Below are 20,836 nucleotides of genomic sequence, written 5' to 3' on the forward strand. Positions count from 1 at the left end.
TCCTTCTGGTAGTGTTGTTTACCATCGGTCACTGATTCACTGGTGAAACTCAGTATATTTGCATTCAGTACATTACACACATCTCCCACCAGCATGGCATCCAGAATTCACAGGTCACCAAAAGGCTCATTAACTGCTCCAGTCTCGTCATCCTAAAAGCTCGGCAGATGAAAAGACATGAAAGGGCTGAGTGTAACTGGAGCAGTAGATCAAGGCCAAAGCCAGCAGGCTGTCAGTCACATATACAGATATGTCTTTTGTTTAATTATGTACTGTAGCTGTGTCTTGAACATGGAATTTCTAACCTAATTGTTAGTCAGGGACATTGTGTACTGTCGTGCAAACCCGAGCACATACACTGAATAAACTCAGATTAAACTCAAGATTATTCAGATTAAATCACTGCTCTTACATGTTGCTTTGGTTTGTGTAAGGCTGCCCCCTAGTTCAGGGAAATATACTTACACTAGCCTAATAATAATAATAATAATAATAATAATAATAACAATAATAATAATAATAATAATAACAATAATAATAATAATAATAATAATAATAATAATAATAATAATAACAATAATAATAATAATAACAATAATAATAATAATAATAATAATAATAAGAACAATAATAATAATAATAAAAGCAGCAATTTCTATTTTATTTGAATGAGCTTTTTAAAGATTTGTGCAACTTGGGCACATTCATCTCTATCACCATGTAGTAGTAGAAATAATAATAATGAAGGGGAAAAAAGATCTCTGAGAGACAGATGACAGAAGAATGATATATTTTATTGTGGTTTTTTTTTTTTATTCTTTTAGGGCAATGCAGGATACAATGTAAACATGAACAAAATACATAATAGTTAAAACAATGAAAAACAGTATAGCTGTAGACCACCTGCCTTCAAAAACAAATGTGCTGAACATCCAACGAAATTATTGTAGGAGAAGAAGTCTGTGTAACTGACAGAGACCCGATCCTGAGGGCAGGTTATTAAAAGCCCCCCTGCTAATAAAGCCGGCACTCGATGGCATGTTTACTGTCGGCAGAGTGAGACTCGATGCAACACACAGCGGTTGATGGCTTTGGAGCGAGTCTTCGTCTGCCTCAGCATGATGTTATTTTCTTGACTGTTAATTAATACGAGAGAAATGATAATTAGAGAGAGGAATCAAACAGCGTCAGAGAAAGCAAGCAGCGAGACATTAGACAGACTCTGTGTGATCACCGTTCCTCACTGCTTCTCATCAAGAAGATGGCATGAATAACACAGCACCCTGCCACTCGGGATCCAGCTCTATCACATCAACAGCACCAGATAAATCTCAAACATGAACACCTACAGAAATTCCTCAGAAACACTTCTTATGTCTCGTCAGACAACACATACAGCTAGCGTTCTTTCAGCTCCTCGCCTAAAGGTCTTTCGAGTCAGGTTGAGCCGCCGATCAAGTTATAGCGCCTCCGAATAAGTCACACGTCGGCTAGGAAGATGTTTCCCCTCGCTGACACATCATTAATCCATACGCACTTCTCCATTTTCTCAGTTAGCTGTCACTGGGATTCAGGATGCGACCCCCAATGAGCTGTAATTAACTGGCTGCTCGGTTAATGTGATTTCACAGCAGCTCACGGTGCCCGCAGTGCTCTGAACGTCTTCTTTGTAATGAAGGCTGCCCACAACGGATCTGTGAGGAATACCAAAAGGCCCTGATGCCAGATGCAATCATCTACTAAAGCACTAGCAATAAGCTGTGCGTTTTCAGAAATGCAGGCCTGAGGCAAAGCTTCACTGGCTAGCAGGTTTTACTAAAACCTCAGATGAGCTGTCAGGGCTTCCCAGCTTGGCTATAAATGATTCACGGAGCTACACAAGCCTCAGACTGACCGTTAATTATCTCTGTAGCCTGGTCTTCTGTTTCTAGCAGTTTTCCTCGACACCTGTCAGATTTCATATCTTCAGGGCTACAACTTGAGCGAATGCATCTGTACAGGTACATCACAGCTGTCCAACTTGATCTGGTATCACCTGACTGAACCCGAACCACCTCCTGAACTAACTAACACCATCCATCGATCAACTTTCTCTTTCCACCTTCTCAGAAATCCTAGCAACATGCAAACCTTCTCCATGTTCATACTCACACTCATAGCCACACACACACACACACTCTCTCTCGTACACTCTCTTCCTGCCCTTAAGGGTTTATATCCTATGCTTGATACACAGGCTGAAAACGAGCACTCCAGCACTGATTTATATTCAGATGGGACAAATACCAACTGATCAGAGGCAAGGACTATAGTATAATAAAACACTATTAGTAGGGAGCATAAGAAATAAAAACATCCAGACTTGTAAACATGGCTCATGGGCTAATGAAACCTCTGTCTCAGATCTGGTGAAGGAACACACCAGAAGACCGTTTTAAAATGTACTGCTATAGATAGATTCTTAGAAAAAAGGCTCCTCAGAGGTTCTTTGGAAAGTTGCCATTTTTCTAGAATTCTATCCTTTCTTCTAGAGTGTTTCTTCTGGGGCTGTGGTAGCTTAGTGGTTAAGGCGTTGGACCACTGATGGGAAGGTTGTGAGTTTAAATCCCAGGTCCACCAAGCGTCTATTGCTGAACCCTTGAGCAAGGCCCTTAACCCTAAGTTGCTGTTAAAAATAAAAATGAATAAAATGTAAGTCACTCTGTGACACTCAAAAGCGTCTGCCTTTAGGACAGGCTGAAGAACTTTTTAGGATGCAACTTTTTTGCCTTTTTTTCCCCCCACATAAGAGTGCAGTTAACAGTGAAGAAAAATAGCCAGCAAGACAAGCGAGCACAAATTAAAGTGCTGCATCAGTTCTGTTTCACTCGGCCGACTTTCCAAAGGCTCGGGCTATCGTGAGTGACTTCCCTAGTGAACGAGAACATCCGATAGATCAAAAGGCCTCTGAAATCCTCCACTTCAGACCAAGGATAAAATTGTTTAAAAAAGAAAAAAAAAGAGTTGTTGGATGTTCTTTGATCCAGTTACTTGGTTCTCCCAGAAATAACGAGAACACACTGTACTTTTCCTTGGCGATTGGGTGGTACCATCGAGAGAGCAGATTTTCTACCTTTAGTATGTATCTTTCCCCTGGAATCATGAATATTGTTTAAAACAATTTAAGGTGCATACTTGGATCTTAACGGCCAGCTGTAATTAGTTTAATACAGCCTCCCAGGTAAAAGATACAAACTCGAGGTAAATCTATCCCAACAAGAAAAAGTACAATTTCTTATCTTTATTACAGAGCTACACTCTTTATACTAAAGTGGCCTTGTTACATTCAAACAATAAGAGTCTCACAGGGACTTTGTAGAAAAGAAAAGCATGTTCCACGACACAATGTTTTTCTGATGTGTTAATTAAGAGGTTATGAGAATCCCTGTTCTGAGTGGTTGTAGAGGTACAGAGTGAAACGCTGGATGGAAGCAACAGCTGGTTACGAAGTCCTGCTTTTAAATTCAAAATAAGCGAACAAGCCAGTGGGTTGGACGGAAACATTTAAACACTGGCAGTGTGAAGGAGGAAGACTCCAATGTCCCCCACTTCAAATTTTATCCCACTGGCAGAAAAAAAGGCATTATTGTTAGATGTGGTCTTGTGGCAATACAACAGCACAAATGGCGACAACACAAAGTTTTAAGAGTCCTGCTATGGAGTCAGGCACCGATGTCCATCTGTCCTGTGTATCGGGACATTTAGAACGTTTGATCGGAAAACGTGGAATGACACTTGATGTTTGTTTTTACTTGACGTGAAAAGCTGACATTAAAAAGTAAGGGTCCTGATCCAGTATCAAAAAAAACCTCTGACAGTTCCTTGTTTTTGGTGAGATGCCGATTAGTCTATTGCACATTTCCTCATTACATTTGTGTCACAAAAAGAAAAAAAAAAAAAACACATGGAGGGGGAGGGATAAAGGAAATAATAAACCGCAATAAAAAATATATAGATTAAAAAAAGGAAGACCGAACATAAAGGATAGATGATACAAAATTACATGATACAAAAAAAAGGACTAGCGTGAAGTAATATTTCCCTTGTAAATTGTTGATGCAAACAAAACAAAAAAAGCGCAAAATGTAAATGGAATTTACTTGACAGAAACAATATCCATTCAAAGTGTTAGAGTGAGTCAACACGTTTCTATAATGCCTTCGTCGGGGTGGGGATTTGGGGAGGTGGGGAAATGAAACGAAATTCTATTAATCTCCTTTAAATTGAGCAAACCTTTTTTTTTTTCAACTCATATTCCTAACCAAAATAAATGATTTCATTATGAATGACTGAAGCAGTTTGTAAAATTGATCCTGTAATTCGTGTTAGACATTTCTTCTTTTTTTTTTCCCCCAATTAAAGAAAAAGTGTATAGGTATGAAAAGAACAGAATATCTGGCATTATAGAAATTCCAATAATGAGAGAGGAAGTGTCCATGGTTGCTAAAGGTGCAGCAATCAGCTTTTGGAAAGAAAAAAAAAAGTGTAGGGAAAAAACATGACCTGATAAAATAGATTCTATATGAATAAATGTTTACCTGCGTTTTTAAAAAATAGTGGAAAAAAAAAAAAAAAATCTCAGTTGGCCTCAGATCAATGGCAGTCCAAAAATATAAAAGAGAATATAGCAGTAGCCAATCTGTTTCACTAGAGGGCGCCACTGTGGAGTCTTTAAGCGGTGGCTAAATCACTGAGCGCAAAATGAGAGGTAATAATTAAAAAGAATTAAATAATCATAAATACAAAAAAAAAAAAAAAAAACATTTTTGTTCAATAAATAATGTGCTGATGAAGTACACTGCATCTTTAAATAGATGCATTTTTGATTTACCAAAAGAATGCACCATCTCACAACAAATGAACCACTCCGTTCATCATTATTGTCTGAGTGTGATCACACAACAAGAACAAAAGGAAGAGAAAACAAAAACTAGCTACAGCTTAATAGAATATAACTGCAATCTAGCAGGTATTTGACTTTGTTTTATACTATAATACTGTCCAGCAGAAAAACAACACAAAAAAAAAACCACATTAGTGCTTGACCTGACTAAGAGTTCACACAGCACTGTTCGTTAGAAAAATATTTCAGCAGTCTTGAACATCAGCCTTTTGACATGGATCGCATCCATATGTTTATTTTTGAATTAGGGTCCTTCAAAAAGGGGGATTGAATAGAATTATTTATTTATTTTATTTTTTACTAAACAACTAATAATTTGGGAAAGAACGACTATTCAAATTGAATTAACCCATAGATGAAATTACATTTGTACATTTTTTTTTTTTTTTTTAAATCAAGGAAAACACAATCTAAAACGAAGCTGACCTGCTTGCTGTGTAACTTCAACTTTGACTCCAATACTGCCCAGCAATATGGTTATATGTTGAAATAAACCTAGCATATCAATGTGCTTTTTGTGGGTAAAGAAAGAAAAATCAAGTGCTTCCAGATACAGTAATTAAATATCTATTTTCTGCTCAGTTCTAAAACCTCGTTTGGGTTCACTGACTACATCGGTTTCTTTGTAACCACAAAATAAATACTAAAACAAAACAAACTAGCAAATGTGTTGACATTTTGCTTTCGTTTGATCACATTTTGGGCTCATTTGTATGTAACTAATTCCCTGGGATAGACTGGTGAACATTAAGCAAATATTCCAGTATGAAAATTTAAAAACAGTAAATATAGTAGACCTAGAGCAGCAATATAACCTGTTTTTGTTTTGTTTTGTTTTGTTTTTTTTGTGCAATTTTGCAAACTAAACTCAGTCTGGGATTGATACCCAGATGTGAAGTGGGTTAAAAAGTATTCAAATCCAACTTTATAGCGTATCCAATTTCCTGTCCATCTGAGTTACATATAATGGCACCACATCTTGTTCTTTAATGAATCAGTGACCTTTATTCATGATGGCTGGGCTTTATACTGTAGCTATGTGAAGGGAAAAACGTAATGCCAATTAACAAAACCCTCATCAGAGACACATCAGAAAAATGAAAGATAACATGACAAATATCACGTTGAGGGACTTCTTTTTCCAGGCTGATAAGAGTTGCAGGGATGTCACAAGAAAGCAGAAATACGTCTCTAAGGAAGACATGAAAATGCACAAGATACGAATAAAGCAATTACAAAAACTGAACAAAAGTTTAAAAATAAGAAAATCAAATGTAATCGTTAAATGCACTCAGCGGTAACAACCGTTTGTTATTTGCGTAACCGATGTCTTACATTCTTATTTTTGAGTGCCCACTTGTTTTGTGTGTTACTCTCATACTGAAATCTCTCCGGTTCTCTTTTTTTCTGTAATTTTATAGCAAAAATAGTTTTGGTTGATTTCTGCACTAACAGGCCTATGGCACCAAGTTTGGTACTTACTGTATACTGATTCACTGGTGTTTAAGTTATTCCGTTTAACATTCAGTCAATGATGGACAAAGGCACCCATTTGGCATAAAATTTCTCTCAACATTTGCCTGGATCTTCCATTCTATCAAAATCATTTCTGTTATTCTTCGTTCAGACTGGAGACATTATTCTCCAATGATGCTTAAGACACTGGGTTAGCCCAGTTTGCTTGATGGCATTTTCGTACTTGCGTACTCCACTTACAAATAACTGATCATATTTAGAGTCTTATGTACTTTTAAAGTAAACCAGCACTAAAGTGTCTCATTGATACAAAAAGGTCCTCCTCATAGAGTTTGATAGGAAATGTACATTTAAATTTAACTAACATTCTTTGGGGAGGTGAGTTGGTGCTATTTCTTTCTTTCAAGGTAGTTGGAAGGCACCCAGCCTTTCCTTCCCTGAAGGCCATCTAGAACCTGGCAGTACCACCATCCATTAGGGTTCTTTTCTAGAACCTCCAGACTGGTGCCTTCAGGGAAGCCCATAGTCTCCTCGTCTCCACGATAATCTGCAATAGAGACATAGACTTCCCGTAGGTTGTTATGGATGAGATGTGTTTTCTCTATGGGTTTGGGCTTCACTGTAGAGATTGGAATTCCATTTCTCTGAGCAATCAATGGACTAGAGCTTCCTGTTGGTGCAATTGTGGTGGTTCCAGACCTCATCCTTACATCGGTAACGGGCTGTGGGCGTACAGCAGTGAAGGAAGAGTTTCGACGCACACCACCACTAGACCTCATATGATCGCTGGCACCTAGTGATTCGTTACGCCTTAAGGACCCTGTGTATAAATTGGTATCCTTCACAGGCTGTGGTGGGGACACAAAAACTGACTGTGGTCGCACAGCTGCCTGACGAATGCCATTCCGCATACGTACACTTGAACCGTTGAGCTGGGGGGATGGCTTACTAAAACCACCCGGTGGCTTATTGGGAATAGGAGGACTGGGATTTGTTGCACGACGTAGATTCTGCTGATTTAGGTTATTGAGAGCCTGAACACGTTGCTCATTCTTTTCTAAGCTATTCGACTTGCTGGTGTTGCTCAGCTCTGCCAGGGATCCGTCATGAGACTCTGAGACACCAGCATCTGAAGGTTGCCTAATAGGCTCTAGGTAGAATGTAGGTACCCAGCCTTCATCTACACCCCACCGCACATACCACCAGCCGCTCTCCTGCTTTTCCAGTACCTCCACTTCCACACCAGCAGGAATGCTGAGCTCAGATTCTTGTGCCCGCTCATATGCATCTGTGGTACGGTACAAGGTAGTACCCTCATAATCAGAGTCCCCTCTGCTGCCCTTAGAGTAGGTGCTGGAGAGATCTGAAGTGCTACGGGAAGTTACAGAATCCTCTGATGACACCACTGATGCAGTCTCAGAGTCTTCACCACGTGCACGGACCATCCCATGCCGAATTCCGGCAGGACGCAACTGTCGTCGCAAGCTACTTATGTCCATCCTCTCTGGGCTCTGTGTTTCAGACTTGGTCAATAGGGGCTTGGGTCGAACCACTGGCTTGGGGCGAGTTGAGGGGCTCTGACCAATTCGAAGCTCCACATCCTTGCGTAAAACTGGCTCCCTTTTGGGATTACGGCCAGATTCATCTGAAGACAACCTTGGGCTGGTCTTCTCGCCACGGGTTAGTGACTGAGTTCGTAGATCTTGAGTGTCCCTGTAAGATTTTCCTCCAGCAGATGAAGACCCCAGGGGTTTGCGGCCCAAAGTACGACTTCTTGGTGATTCTGAACCCACGGCAATAGATTCTCTGGCAGAGACAAAGTCATCAGAGGCGTATCTAAAACCATCATTCTCATAAATTGCCTCCTCTCTGGTGACTACTTCTACTGAGTGTTCGTTCCTTAAGGGGGAAGTCTTCACAGTAAAAAGAGGTGAGGCTTTGCCTGTAGCCTGAGCAATCCTTTCAGCAGCAGCTTTGCTGCTTTTTATAAGCACAAGACGAGGCTCCTTTTTTATAATGCCTGTGTCCACTTCCAGGTCACATCCGATAGCGGGAATGTCGTACTCTGGCTCCTCATATACAGGTCTACTGGGGGATTCTGGAGCTTTGGAGGCAGAAGCACTGGGACAAGAAATGTCCTCAGAATCCTGCTTTTTGACAGGTGGTGCTGGGGGTGGCACTTTGGGCCGAGTGAGTGTGCTAGTTCTCCTGCTTAGATTAGGCTTCTTGCGCTTGTCAATGTAGGAACAAGGTGCCCAACCCTCCATGTCCCCAATCTGGACATACCACCAGCCACCAGAGTTCTTCTCTATTACCTGCAGATCACAAAACGAATGATTTATTATAAAGCTTCATCTATCCCTTTGCTATAACTGAAGACATTTCTGAACTGAAAAATAAATCTTTCAAAATACTTATTTAAACTTGGTTTAGAACTGGTTAATATTTGGTCTATTGAGGGTCTGTGAGATAAGGTCCACTTTTACAGAACTTTAACCTTTTACTTTCTTAAATCACACTGTGGACCTTATAGTCTTGGGCTAACAGGTCTTACATCAGCCTTTTGTCCTCCACGGAAGCTGATGCCATCTGAGATGCAGGACTGAAACTCTGCAATGGTGTAGTACTCTGTTTCCACGGTAGGGGGCTCTGGAGGCTTTGGCAGCTGGAATCCCTGTAGATGCAATAAAGCAGGGTTACACTGCTGTTCAATTTCACTTAAAAAAAATTATTACTAATAATTATTTGTAACTAACCAGATTTGTATCTCGGCGAGGGGGGGGTTTCTGTCTGAGGTTGGGAGATCCTTCAAAATGGAGTGAAAAATATTTTACAACTCTAGACATAACAAAGATGTAATAGGCATAAAATAAAAAAGATGTAATTAGCAAACACTTTTCCATCTTTTTGTAATCAAGCAAGCCAAACCTTAGACTGTCATTTGTATAAGACAAATAAAACAGTTATTCTGTACAAAGCAGGTTTAGTGACATCCTCAATAACAACAATATTTCATGGAGCTTTTTTTAATATCAAGCAACAGTCACATGTACACACTTATTATTTATTATTATTATTATGTTATTTATTTTTTAGTAGTCTTGCACTCACAGAAAGTCAGGCTTACCTATAGCTTCAAATCCTATTTAAATGAAAATAGGGACATACTTTTAAATGGAATATTTGCAGTAAGGGTATGTGAAATTAACTGTCCTCATGTCAATCAGGTTCTATAAAAGGATGACAGATTAGTTTTGTAAATATTCTTACCGATCTCCACTCTGTGTGGCGCAACTCTTGCTATAGCAGGCGAGCCCGGCTCTGCCTTTGGCTTAGTGTCTTGTGGGGTGGCACTACATACAGACTGCAAAACTGCCTTTGGGGCGGGGCTGGCTGTCATTGAAGCCTGTTCTGCTTCAGGGGCACATGGCATGGGAAGACTGATCTCGCTCTTGGAGATGTGACGATCTGGTGTAGTGGCCTCTCCATCTGTCTGCACATCCTTTTCGCTGACGGCTTTCTTGTTTAGCAGATTGCTAATCTCCATTATGTTACCAATGATTTCCACAGGGCCAGTCATGGTCTTCTTCCTTGGGGAGAGGTCGTCCTTTGGCTTCTTCAGGTATGAAGCTGGGGCCCAGCCCTCCTTGCCCAAGTACCTGTTACATAATGGACAAAAGTTAACTCTATGTTAGGGCCATAATCCATACTGACTAATCATAATTTTTTTCAAATTGTTGAAATAAGTGAAGGAGGTTGGGGGTACTGGTGGTGGCAAAAAAGGTTCACTTCAAGTCATCTTTTTACACTGAAGACTTCTAGCAACAGCCAAGTGGTATTCAGCTTTATATCTTTGTATCTTCAGTTTATGTGGACAATTGTTTTGTTTTTTTTATTAATTGTAGTATTTTTAATTTAGCGAATTTGTTTGTAAAGTGACGATTCATGTTTGTAAAGAGGTTCTGTCTCTGATTGGAGCACTAAGGCAAAATGGTATATGATTCTCATTCTCATATCTTTAGCTGAAAGACTCCCTTTAGGGGAAAAAAATTATATACAAGGCAAAGGATCAGAGTTCGGGAGACTTGAGCTGTGTGAGGCGAGTGGGAAACGCTTCCACAGTATAAGGTACATAGTGCTAAACTGAAGTTAAACAATAAAAATGCAACATAAATAGACCGATAAAGTCACAATAAAATAGCAACCACTATTGCTCTGAGAATGCAACAGGGCCACGCTTACAGTACCTGATATACCACCATCCCTCCAGGTTCTTCTGAATGACCTCCACGGTTACTCCTTTCTCAAACCCGATCTCATCCTTACCCTGACTGGTGTAGGGCTGAACAGTGATGTACTTCTCCTCTGAGAGAAAGTCAGAGAGAGAAAGAATTGTCAGGCAAGAAATGTATTGCTTCAGGTTTTTTCTTTGCTCAGCAATGTCACAGTCTCAAGTCTCTGCATTAGTCTTGAAAAAGTCCTCTGCTAACAACTTGGGGTCTGCTTACAGCTAAGTATATGAATATAACTACAAGACTACAATAAACTTGATTTTAATATATACACCTTTATAAGTAACATATGACTGATATTCAATATTGTAAATATTGTGCTCCAGATTTGACCATATTCAACACCAGAAGAAAGGGAAATTTTATGGACATAACTGTGATTGTGGCATAGCGTAGTAGTGTACAATAACTGGCTAATAATGTAATAATAAATGAATAAAATAGGAAAGTGTTGCTCTTTAATACATGTTTAACAACGCTTTGTATCACATGATTGGTTATTTTCCTAATCATTGCAAGCATCAATGCAATATTCCTATTTTATCAGATGTATATCTAGGTGCAGCTTAGTTTTCTATTGGAAATGCTTGATATACAGCCCTCTTTTTGAAAATCGACTGCTTGCCATGACACAATAGGGGTTAAAAAAAATTAACTAACTGTTATATTTTTGATGCAGACTGTTGTTGCTTTCTTGTGTATTTGTTGCTTGTTTAGATGTTCAAGCAAGAATAAAGAATGACATAATCACATAAGCTTACAAGCTGTACACAAGTGAATTTCTCAATTGTAAATGTTGCACAGGTATACAGTATTACAACCTAAGTAATGTGCCTTAGAGGCCTTAAAAATCATTAGAAATTGATCACAAATGTAGGCACCCTAGAACTTTCTTGTTGGTATTAAAAGATTCTCTTCCTCCAAACAAAGCCAAACAAAGCATCCCTAATAATGGAAGAGGCATTTAGCATACAACCCTCCAAATCTGAGTTTTGTACTTTTAGCCCTTTCTTCACCATACCACAGCTATTATAATGTATAAAGGGGTATGAGTCGAGAGCAAAAATGTTAGATTTTTTCCAACCAGTAGTGGTACTGCAGTGTGCAGACTGTTCTAGATGGTGGAAAAAGGCAGGTTGGTCCAGAACACATTAGCTTTGTATGCAGGCATGATGTGGCGAGCCAGCAAAAAAAAAAAAATAATAATAATACAGACCTGAGGAGATTTTGTGCATGATTCAATAAGGTTCATAGCACAGGAGAATATAAGTTTTTCACTTATAGAAACTTATATTCTACTTATATTCTAACTACTTTTTTAGTTTCACACTTTTCAAGGGTGACAGACAGAGAGAGAGAGAGACAGAGAGAGACAGACAGACAGACAGACAGAGAGAGAGACAGACAGAGAGACAGACAGACAGACAGACAGACAGACAGACAGAGACAGACAGACAGACAGACAGACAGACAGACAGAGAGACAGACAGACAGACAGACAGACAGACAGACAGAGAGACAGACAGAGACGGACAGACAGAGAGATAGACAGACAGACAGACAGACAGACAGACAGAGACAGACAGACATAGACAGACAGACAGACAGAGACAGACAGAGAGAGAGACAGACATACAGAAAGAGAGAGACAGACAGACAGAGAGACAGAGAGAGACAGACAGACAGAGAGAGAGACAGACAAACAAACAGACAGACAGACAGACAGACAGACAGACAGACAGACAGACAGACAGACAGACAGACAGAGAGAGATACAGGCAGACATAGAGAGAGACAGAGACCTTGAAATAAATCTCAAAACTGCCCACACAAAATGTATTCAATGCACACATTACTTCAGGCCAATGTATAAAACCACAAACACATTTTTCCCCAGAACAAGAGGAAAGTTTAATTAGTTGTTACCATGCTAACACGAGTTTGGGTACTTGCTAAACTGCACCGCTTTGTACAACCATGTGTTATATGCATGTTTGTATGGTTTGGATGTTGTGTGTTGGTGTGGTGCACTGGTTGATTGTTTTTGTGCTAGTTTGCAGAGTCAAACTGGGATACATCTAATTATTACATCCTACATTCAGGCCATTCAGTAGAGAGGCAGCCAAAAGAGAAATTGTATAAACATTTCCATTTAGTCAGTTTAGCTAGTGTAGTATTTCTAATCCAAGTTTACAGGAGTCAGCATGAAACAACAATATCTGTAAACTCTTCAGTGTTGTCCAAATAAGAAAAGGTCACAGCACAGGTATTTACTCAAACAGATCTGTGCAGCACAAAGCCGTCTATTCAGTCTTCATTAAATAAATAAATAATAAAAAATTATCCTCCTCTGAGGGATAAGTCACAATCAAATTTCACATTCAGTGACCACATCTGGATTTGTCCTAAAATGTCCCACACTGTATTACGTTTCAGTTTGAAAAAGCAAAAACAAACTCCAGACCATGGTGTTTCTAGCCAAACATTGCCATGTGGCATATTTTTAACCTGGCAGAATTTACACACTTGAAAAACTCTCACCTCGGAATAACAATGAAATAGAGCCAGCTTGATAGAGCATCTGCTGCATTAATCTCTCTCTTGGCATTTGTACACATAACTAAAAACAAAACATGTTGGTGCAGTGGCATTTTAATGCTCTAAAAAAATCTGTCTTCACATCCTACACTGTAAAGCATGACAGCCCCGTTAAAATATGTGAACTCATATCTTATCTTTAACTTCAATTGTCCTGACAAGTTTTGCCAATTGTCCGGGGCAGCGGGTGCATGTCCGGTGTACGTACAGTACTTGTGCTCATGGATGTATGTGAGTATATGTAGCTAACAAAGGTGGTGGTGGCTGACTGTGTTCAGCATTATATTTTATAATATAATAAGCTATTTTAATCCGAAATGTCCTATAAATGTCCTATAACATTTCTGGGGAGCAGATTGCGATTCTAAGATAAAAGCTGTCCATCTCGGATCCTTAACTTTGGCCTAATTTGAATTAAGCATACATTACCGATGGTAGCAAATTTTTGTTTCCCAGGCATTAAAAAATAGATTCACACATTGCATTGTACGTAAACTGCTTTGTTATTCAAATAATATAACATGACTTAACTTGTTACCACTAACCACTAACTTGTTTGTTAGTCTTTGTCTTTGTGGTAACAAGTTAAGTTTGGAATCCATTGTGAAGAAAACAAACATCACATGACCAATGTGTTGCCATCAAGCTATTTTAGGTTCATCACTGCTGCATTCATCGAGGGTCACCATGATGACAAGAAGTCACAGAAGAAGATAAACAACCAGTTCTTCAGAAATTCATGACTTCTTAATGTTGGTGTTGTTTATCTCGCAGTGCTCATGCATAGCTTGTCTTTTCCCTAGAATAATTCTTACTTTACTGTGTGCTCCCTAAATAATAATCCACTTCTGTGTGCTGGCAAGCTGAATCGATAGTCTCATTAGTTCACGTTGCCTTCCATTGTTGAAAGAAAAACAAATTTACATTGAATTTAAACGAACCATACAGGTGTTTATTCACCGTCACAGAATCGTGAGCGATTTAAACAACGGGAATGTTGTCATAAAACTGTCCAGAGTGCCAGCATTTGTCAATTTAGAAAGGTTGTGTTTTAAGTGCATTGAAAATACAGGCATGTTTACAGGAACCATTTTTAGAACAGTTCAGTAATGTTATTGTTTTATCAGAAGTTGCTTTAATGAACATGCAGACATTGTTTAGTTGTTGTTAAATGATGGTACAGAAGGTTTCCCTGAATGTGAAATCGATGGGTTAGGGGACATGCTGCCCAGAGACTGATGAAATTCTAAGGACATCGCTGCTAAGGCAGTGTTTACACTTCCTCGATTCAGTGTATTTATGGGAATTCCTCAGGAGGATTAGAAACCACTGTGTGTCCATAGTTCTGTGTACACCATGATGCAAGCACCCAACTCACACGGCAAGTGTCCGGACACACCCATGACCCATGATCCCACCTGCATGTGGATATCCCTTGTTTCCATGCGTGTGTGTGTGTTCACCTCGACTCTGTTGGCGGTTGACTATGCCCCCTAGTGTCCACCTCCGGTCCAGTCGCTTCAGATGGGCCTTGCGCCGCTTAGTAACTGATACGGATGGATGAGGAAAGGAGAAGAGCAGGGGAGAGAAACAGAACAGGAAGACAAAGGACAAACTGAACATGAACAACTGAAGAAGAAAACTGGCATTAGTAACATGAAGCCAACATTATGGGGAAGGAAAAGAACAGCAATGGCAAGTCTGTTAACAATGTTGGGTTTCTGTTTGGTTAGACACTGGTGGATAAAGCTCTAATGAAGTGAGGGATGAAGGGCAGGATCAGGAGGTTACATGTGTTACGACATTTATAGAAACTCACTGTACTGGAACAGCATACAGTGATGAACGTCTGCCTCGTGCAGGTAGAGTTCATCTCAAAGCACATTCAAAACGTAGTGCAGACATTAAGCCCGGTTTCATCTCATCAGGGGACACCAACATGACCATATTCTGTCAGACGTGACATTTTAACCAGCTGTCTATGAAAAGCAGTGAATTGTAGGACATTTGTAGGATTGAAATGCTATCCAACAAATAACCACTAATTTGTTGCAGCACTGTGGTTACGAATACTACGGTGGCCTGTAAGTGTAAAACAAGTAAACAAACCAAGAATGCAACAACAAAATAAAATACAGCAAATACAGCAAAAAAAAAAAAAACAGCAAATTTAGAAACACAGCATTAATTCAAAACAGAAATGGGAGGCCAACATTATTGCCAAGCTCTTTGCTGATTGGACTCTCATGTGACTCTCACAAGGAAAAGGCAGAAAAAAATAACCCATGTAAAAAATTAAAGAAAGAAAGAAATTAATGAAATCACTGGTAGATTCAACAAGACTTGTATTTTGTCTTGCTGTAAACTTCCTGTCTGTGTGATGTGTGATGATGTATTTTTGGTTTTGCTGTTGTGTTTCCAGATTTGCTGAGTTGGGTTTTTTTTGGCTTTTTTGTGGAGTTTCCATATTTGCTGCTGTGTTTTGTTGAAATGTTGTGTTTACTGATTTGCTCAGTCACCTTTTCTCATTTGTGTGTTTGAATTTTGATGTGTTGTGTTTTTAGTTTCTGGATCGTTAACCTGTTTTAAACCACATAGTGGCATTGTCAGTTTTGTTGTCTTTTCAAATTTACTGTTTTTCTTTTGATGCCGTTTTCTGATTTCACAACTGTTGTGGTGTGTTTGTATATGCTGTTGTGTTTTCACACAACTGTTGTGGTGTGTTTGTATATGCTGTTGTGTTTTCACACAACTGTTGTGGTGTGTTTGTATATGCTGTTGTGTTTTCACACAACTGTTGTGGTGTGTTTGTATATGCTGTTGTGTTTTCACACAACTGTTGTGGTGTGTTTGTATATGCTGTTGTGTTTTCACACAACTGTTGTGGTGTGTTTGTATATGCTGTTGTGTTTTCACACAACTGTTGTGGTGTGTTTGTATATGCTGTTGTGTTTTCACACAACTGTTGTGGTGTGTTTGTATATGTTGTTGTGTTTTCACACAACTGTTGTGGTGTGTTTGTATATGCTGTTGTGTTTTCACACGACTGTTGTGGTGTGTTTGTATATGCTGTTGTGTTTTCACACAACTGTTGTGGTGTGTTTGTATATGTTGTTGTGTTTTCACACAACTGTTGTGGTGTGTTTGTATATGCTGTTGTGTTTTCACACAACTGTTGTGGTGTGTTTGTATATGCTGTTGTGTTTTCACACAACTGTTGTGGTGTGTTTGTATATGCTGTTGTGTTTTCACACAACTGTTGTGGTGTGTTTGTATATGTTGTTGTGTTTTCACACAACTGTTGTGGTGTGTTTGTATATGCTGTTGTGTTTTCACACAACTGTTGTGGTGTGTTTGTATATGCTGTTGTGTTTTCACACAACTGTTGTGGTGTGTTTGTATATGCTGTTGTGTTTTCTGATTTCTTGCGTTTCAGGGTTGTTAATGTGTTTTACAGCTACAGGCCACTGTAAAAATGCAGATATTAACCGCTACAGAAATGCTCTCCTGTGCCTTTTAGGCAAAAGATTTTTCCATCAGTGGTTTTGAGGCATAAAATGGAGTAACATATTAATAGTGTAGGTTACTTTGTCTCTTCCCAGAATGGAAAAAAAAAAGAATTAAATCTGAACCCTTGTAAGTAATTCTATAACTGTTACACTCATTCTAGACCTTTTTCTCTTTACTAAATCAAATTGGACAGCAGCAGGGAAAATGTAGTTTAATGGGTAGAACAGATTCTCAACAGGAACCACACAATGGCAAATTCTGTGGTGTGTGTGTGTGCGTTCGTTCCAGTTCTTTTAAGCTGAAACTGTAGGAAAATGGAAAGCGTGTGAATGTGAGACACTCTATGTGAGTGTGTGCCTGTGTTGAAAGACTTCGTAAGGCCGGATAACTCTCAGCATGTTGCAGTAATCTCACTGTCTGTATGTTTGTGACTGACTGCTAAATGAGATGCAGCAGTCACAACAGATGCACCTGTGTGTGTGTGTGTGTGTGTGTGTGTAATGGCACAAATGCACGACCCACCCACTGACCAAATGCACACTGTATGTAGTGTATTTGTGTGTATCTCCATGCCACCTCCACGATATAAGAAAGATTAACTAGAGTACAACACAAATAGGATTAGTCGCAATTTGCACTGAAATAGGGCAAGAAAAAAAAAAACTGTGTTACCATGACGAAATCCTCCATCCTCAGAGGGAGTGACTAGACATTTGGCTTGAGGATGCTTCGGCAAAGAATTTCTCCACTCTGTTTCATGGAGTGGAATTTACAGGCTGGCCAACAATCCTTTTCTATCACTGACAAGGGCGTGCAGGGATAAAGAGGGGTGTGTGTGTGTGTGTGTGTGTGTGTGTGTGTGTGACTCCCACAGGGAATGATGAATGCCAAGGGTGGGCTTGTACCGCCTCTGTTATGTGTCTAGGGAATGCCAGACTCCATGAGTGTGAAAGGCGGCTGGTTTTCATCCGAGCTGTTTGAGGCGGGAACGAAGAAATATAGACAGAGTGACAAACTGTTCTATAGTGAGAAATGGGTGAAGGGTAGACTGCAACATGTAACTGTAGCTCTTGAGGGATTTTCAGGACCGTTGTGACCTTAGTGGCTTAGTGTGTATAAAAATTTGACAGACCTGTACTTTGTGTGTGTGTGTGTGTGCGTGTCTGTCTGTCTTACCCTCTCCTGATCTAGACGTTCCCAAGTCCAGGTCATCTCTGGTGCCAGCCTGAGCATCCAAATATGTGGCAGGAACCCATCCTTGTTCTTCTGCAGTACTAACAAACCACCAGCCTGCACAGACGCACACATACACAAGAAAATATATACATGCAGTAAACTCTCCTCGGTCTGCCAGAAACAATAAAAATGTGATTCACAAATTCTAATTAAAGAGTTCTGGGTTAAAAAATATTCAGATTTTCCACACTTACTGCATGGAACAGAAGAGCTCATAATGTTCTAAGGTACACATTACACAGATTATATTCCACACCAACAGTAACTTAGTCTATGCACTTATTTAATATACTGTATGTTAGAGAGATATACTATATGCATTTATATAATATACTGTATATATTCATACAGTATTATGAACATCATATGAACATCCATTTCTATCCAATGCCTCTGTAGTGTATGTGTCGTTACCATGGACAAGACCAAGAAGACATCTAAGGATTTCTATAACTTCTGTTAAGGCCAGAGAGGTTTTTGAACTCTTCAGCCAAATAAAGATTTATTGTAAATAAAGTAGGGAACAAGGAAATGCAGATTCATTAACTTAATTTGGGAAAATTGTCAAAACTATTGTCTGTCATAATCGAGCACTCATTACAGATGTTAGGTTGAGAGTCGACGTTGGAGTATTCCTTTACTACAGTCCACACCACAGAGCGGTTTCTAAAACAGACACGTACAACAGTTCGTGATAAAACTATAAACCTTTTAGGTTTTTGTACTCCTTTGGGTATACTTGTGGTTTTTTAGAAATGCTTTGAGATGCTTATTGTGCAGACACTTCTTAAAAATTGCTCTTTTGAAAGCCGTGGTCATTCATAAACAAAGCCAGCTGCCACCATGTGGAACATTTGAGGTTATGCATTCACAATATACACACAGAAATGCTGACAAACTCAATGTCTCTGCTGAAAGGCATTTCCTGTGTAAAAACTGGTCAGTTTTTTTTTTAATTCAAGTACAAATTCACACATTTTTGTTCTTCCGAATTTCTACAAGGTTCATGTGTTTAATATAAATGTATATATTAATACTAATCGTGTGTGTGTGTGCTCGCGTGCGTGCCCACCTTTATATGTGTACATTTTGATTCTGGTCTGTTTTTGACTAAAATCACATTTTAACAATAAGCCAAAAATCTAGCCTGGGAGGGAGCTGACATTATAGAGCTTATTTAAATACAGATTCAATTCAAGACACTTGAATACAAAGCTGTCCCTAAAGTCACTCAGTGAATTGTTGCAAAATTGATACCACACGGAAAAATCTGGAGAGCTGACTTAATACCAGCTGTCAGCGAGAAAAGGTGAACAGGTCCAAGCCTGGAAAAGTAATACTGCAGTTATTTCAGTTCTTTTATGTGGTAAAACTTTATTTGAAAAGTCTTATGCCTTACTTTTCCAATCACATTCATGAGAACTATATAAACCTTTTTATAACAAAAATGGCACTGAGGGATCTATTCTAATGGCACTGAGGGACTTGTGTCACAGGATCTGAGCTTTAATGTAGTTTGACTTTTACACTTTTTTTGTTTGTTAATTCTTCAAAATATCATGGACTGTAATTGCAATTTTTATTTCTTAAGTATAACATTTCTTAAGTTATGGTTCATCTAAAGTATCCACTGAATTACTATTTATTTAGACGACACAGTTGAGTAAAGTTGATAAGCTATACATAATGCTTCATAACAGCTTCATAAAGGCATTTCCTGTATAAATGAATTAAGTTCTATGGGCTATTGGGTTGAGCTACAGAAAAGATTTTGCTCTGATCTCTGGAACTCTGAACCCTGTGCTCTTAGGGTGGGAGGATCTCTCTCTCTCTCTCTCTCTCTCTCTCTCTCTCCCCCTCTCTCTCTCTCTCTCTCTCTCTCTCTCTCTCTCTCTCTCTCTCTCTCTCCCTCCCTCCCTCCCTCCCTCCCTCCCGTGAATTACAGTGCCAGTTGCATCACTGACTGGGTGTCTGCTAGCTGATTCTGTGTAGTTGGATGGCTTCACGTGTCTTTGGTGGATGCACGTGGTATCAATTTTACGTCATTTTATTTAGTGAGTTAAAAACAGCTTCATATACCGAAAACACATGCTTCATAATATTCTTGCAAATCGATTCAATTCGGTGTTCACTTTTAATACTATGCATTGTCACAAAACATCTTTACTAGGGTCTAAAAAATGTTTATATCCATAATGAGCAAGCCAGAGGCAATGGTGGCAAAGAAAAACTCAATGAAACAATATGAGGAAGAAACCATGACAGGAGGAACCTGCTTAGGTTGAGGAAAATCTAATTCCATGTTCCTGTATGCTGCAGATACAAAACACGTCACAGAAACATCCCAAAAGGCAAAATCACAAGTGGACTTCTTCATAAAAATTCTATAGGCAAACAGAGTCTTGAACAATGTAGCCATAATCATATTTGAAGGTTCCCTTCTGTCGTACTACATCAAATGTTCAATTCACGTCACAGCTTTTGACATACATCTGAATGTGTTATGAAAGCCCAACTGCTCTTCTGTTAACATGCAACAAGCAGATTTAGTGCCTGTGGTCATCAATCAGTGCTGAAATTTGCACAATGTCAGCTGTCAGACCAGTATATGTCCCGACCCAGCCCACACGCCTGAAATAATGTCCAGTCCTGAAATCAGACACGCATGCAGAATTCAAACGAACTTGATCAACGTGCACACATATGCATGCTGACAGTTTGAAACTGCAGGAAAGTCCAGCAACATGGAAACTATGGCTAATGCCAACAGCGCTATTCTTTT

At 39.3% G+C, this 20,836-nt stretch overlaps 1 protein-coding gene across 2 annotated transcripts in view; it reads right to left on the minus strand.

Moving 5' to 3' along the window:
* Positions 1 to 3,351: 3,351 nt before the first annotated feature.
* sh3pxd2aa (SH3 and PX domains 2Aa) overlaps positions 3,352 to 20,836 on the minus strand; it is a 102,339-nt gene continuing 84,854 nt past the window's right edge. The window contains exons 8-14 of one of the 2 annotated variants that reach the window (XM_060860463.1): positions 17,995 to 18,108; positions 14,772 to 14,855; positions 10,666 to 10,783; positions 9,689 to 10,077; positions 9,175 to 9,224; positions 8,973 to 9,092; positions 3,352 to 8,733 (exon numbers count right to left, since the gene is read on the minus strand). In XM_060860463.1, the coding sequence (XP_060716446.1) occupies positions 6,808 to 8,733; positions 8,973 to 9,092; positions 9,175 to 9,224; positions 9,689 to 10,077; positions 10,666 to 10,783; positions 14,772 to 14,855; positions 17,995 to 18,108 (2,801 nt within the window). In that variant the 3' untranslated portion in view covers positions 3,352 to 6,807. The remainder of the gene's footprint in view (positions 8,734 to 8,972; positions 9,093 to 9,174; positions 9,225 to 9,688; positions 10,078 to 10,665; positions 10,784 to 14,771; positions 14,856 to 17,994; positions 18,109 to 20,836) is intronic. The other variant, XM_060860464.1, reaches the window with a different exon arrangement.

Source organism: Tachysurus vachellii, chromosome 24 (assembly GCF_030014155.1).
Source record: "Tachysurus vachellii isolate PV-2020 chromosome 24, HZAU_Pvac_v1, whole genome shotgun sequence".
Classification (NCBI taxonomy): Eukaryota; Metazoa; Chordata; class Actinopteri; order Siluriformes; family Bagridae; genus Tachysurus; species Tachysurus vachellii.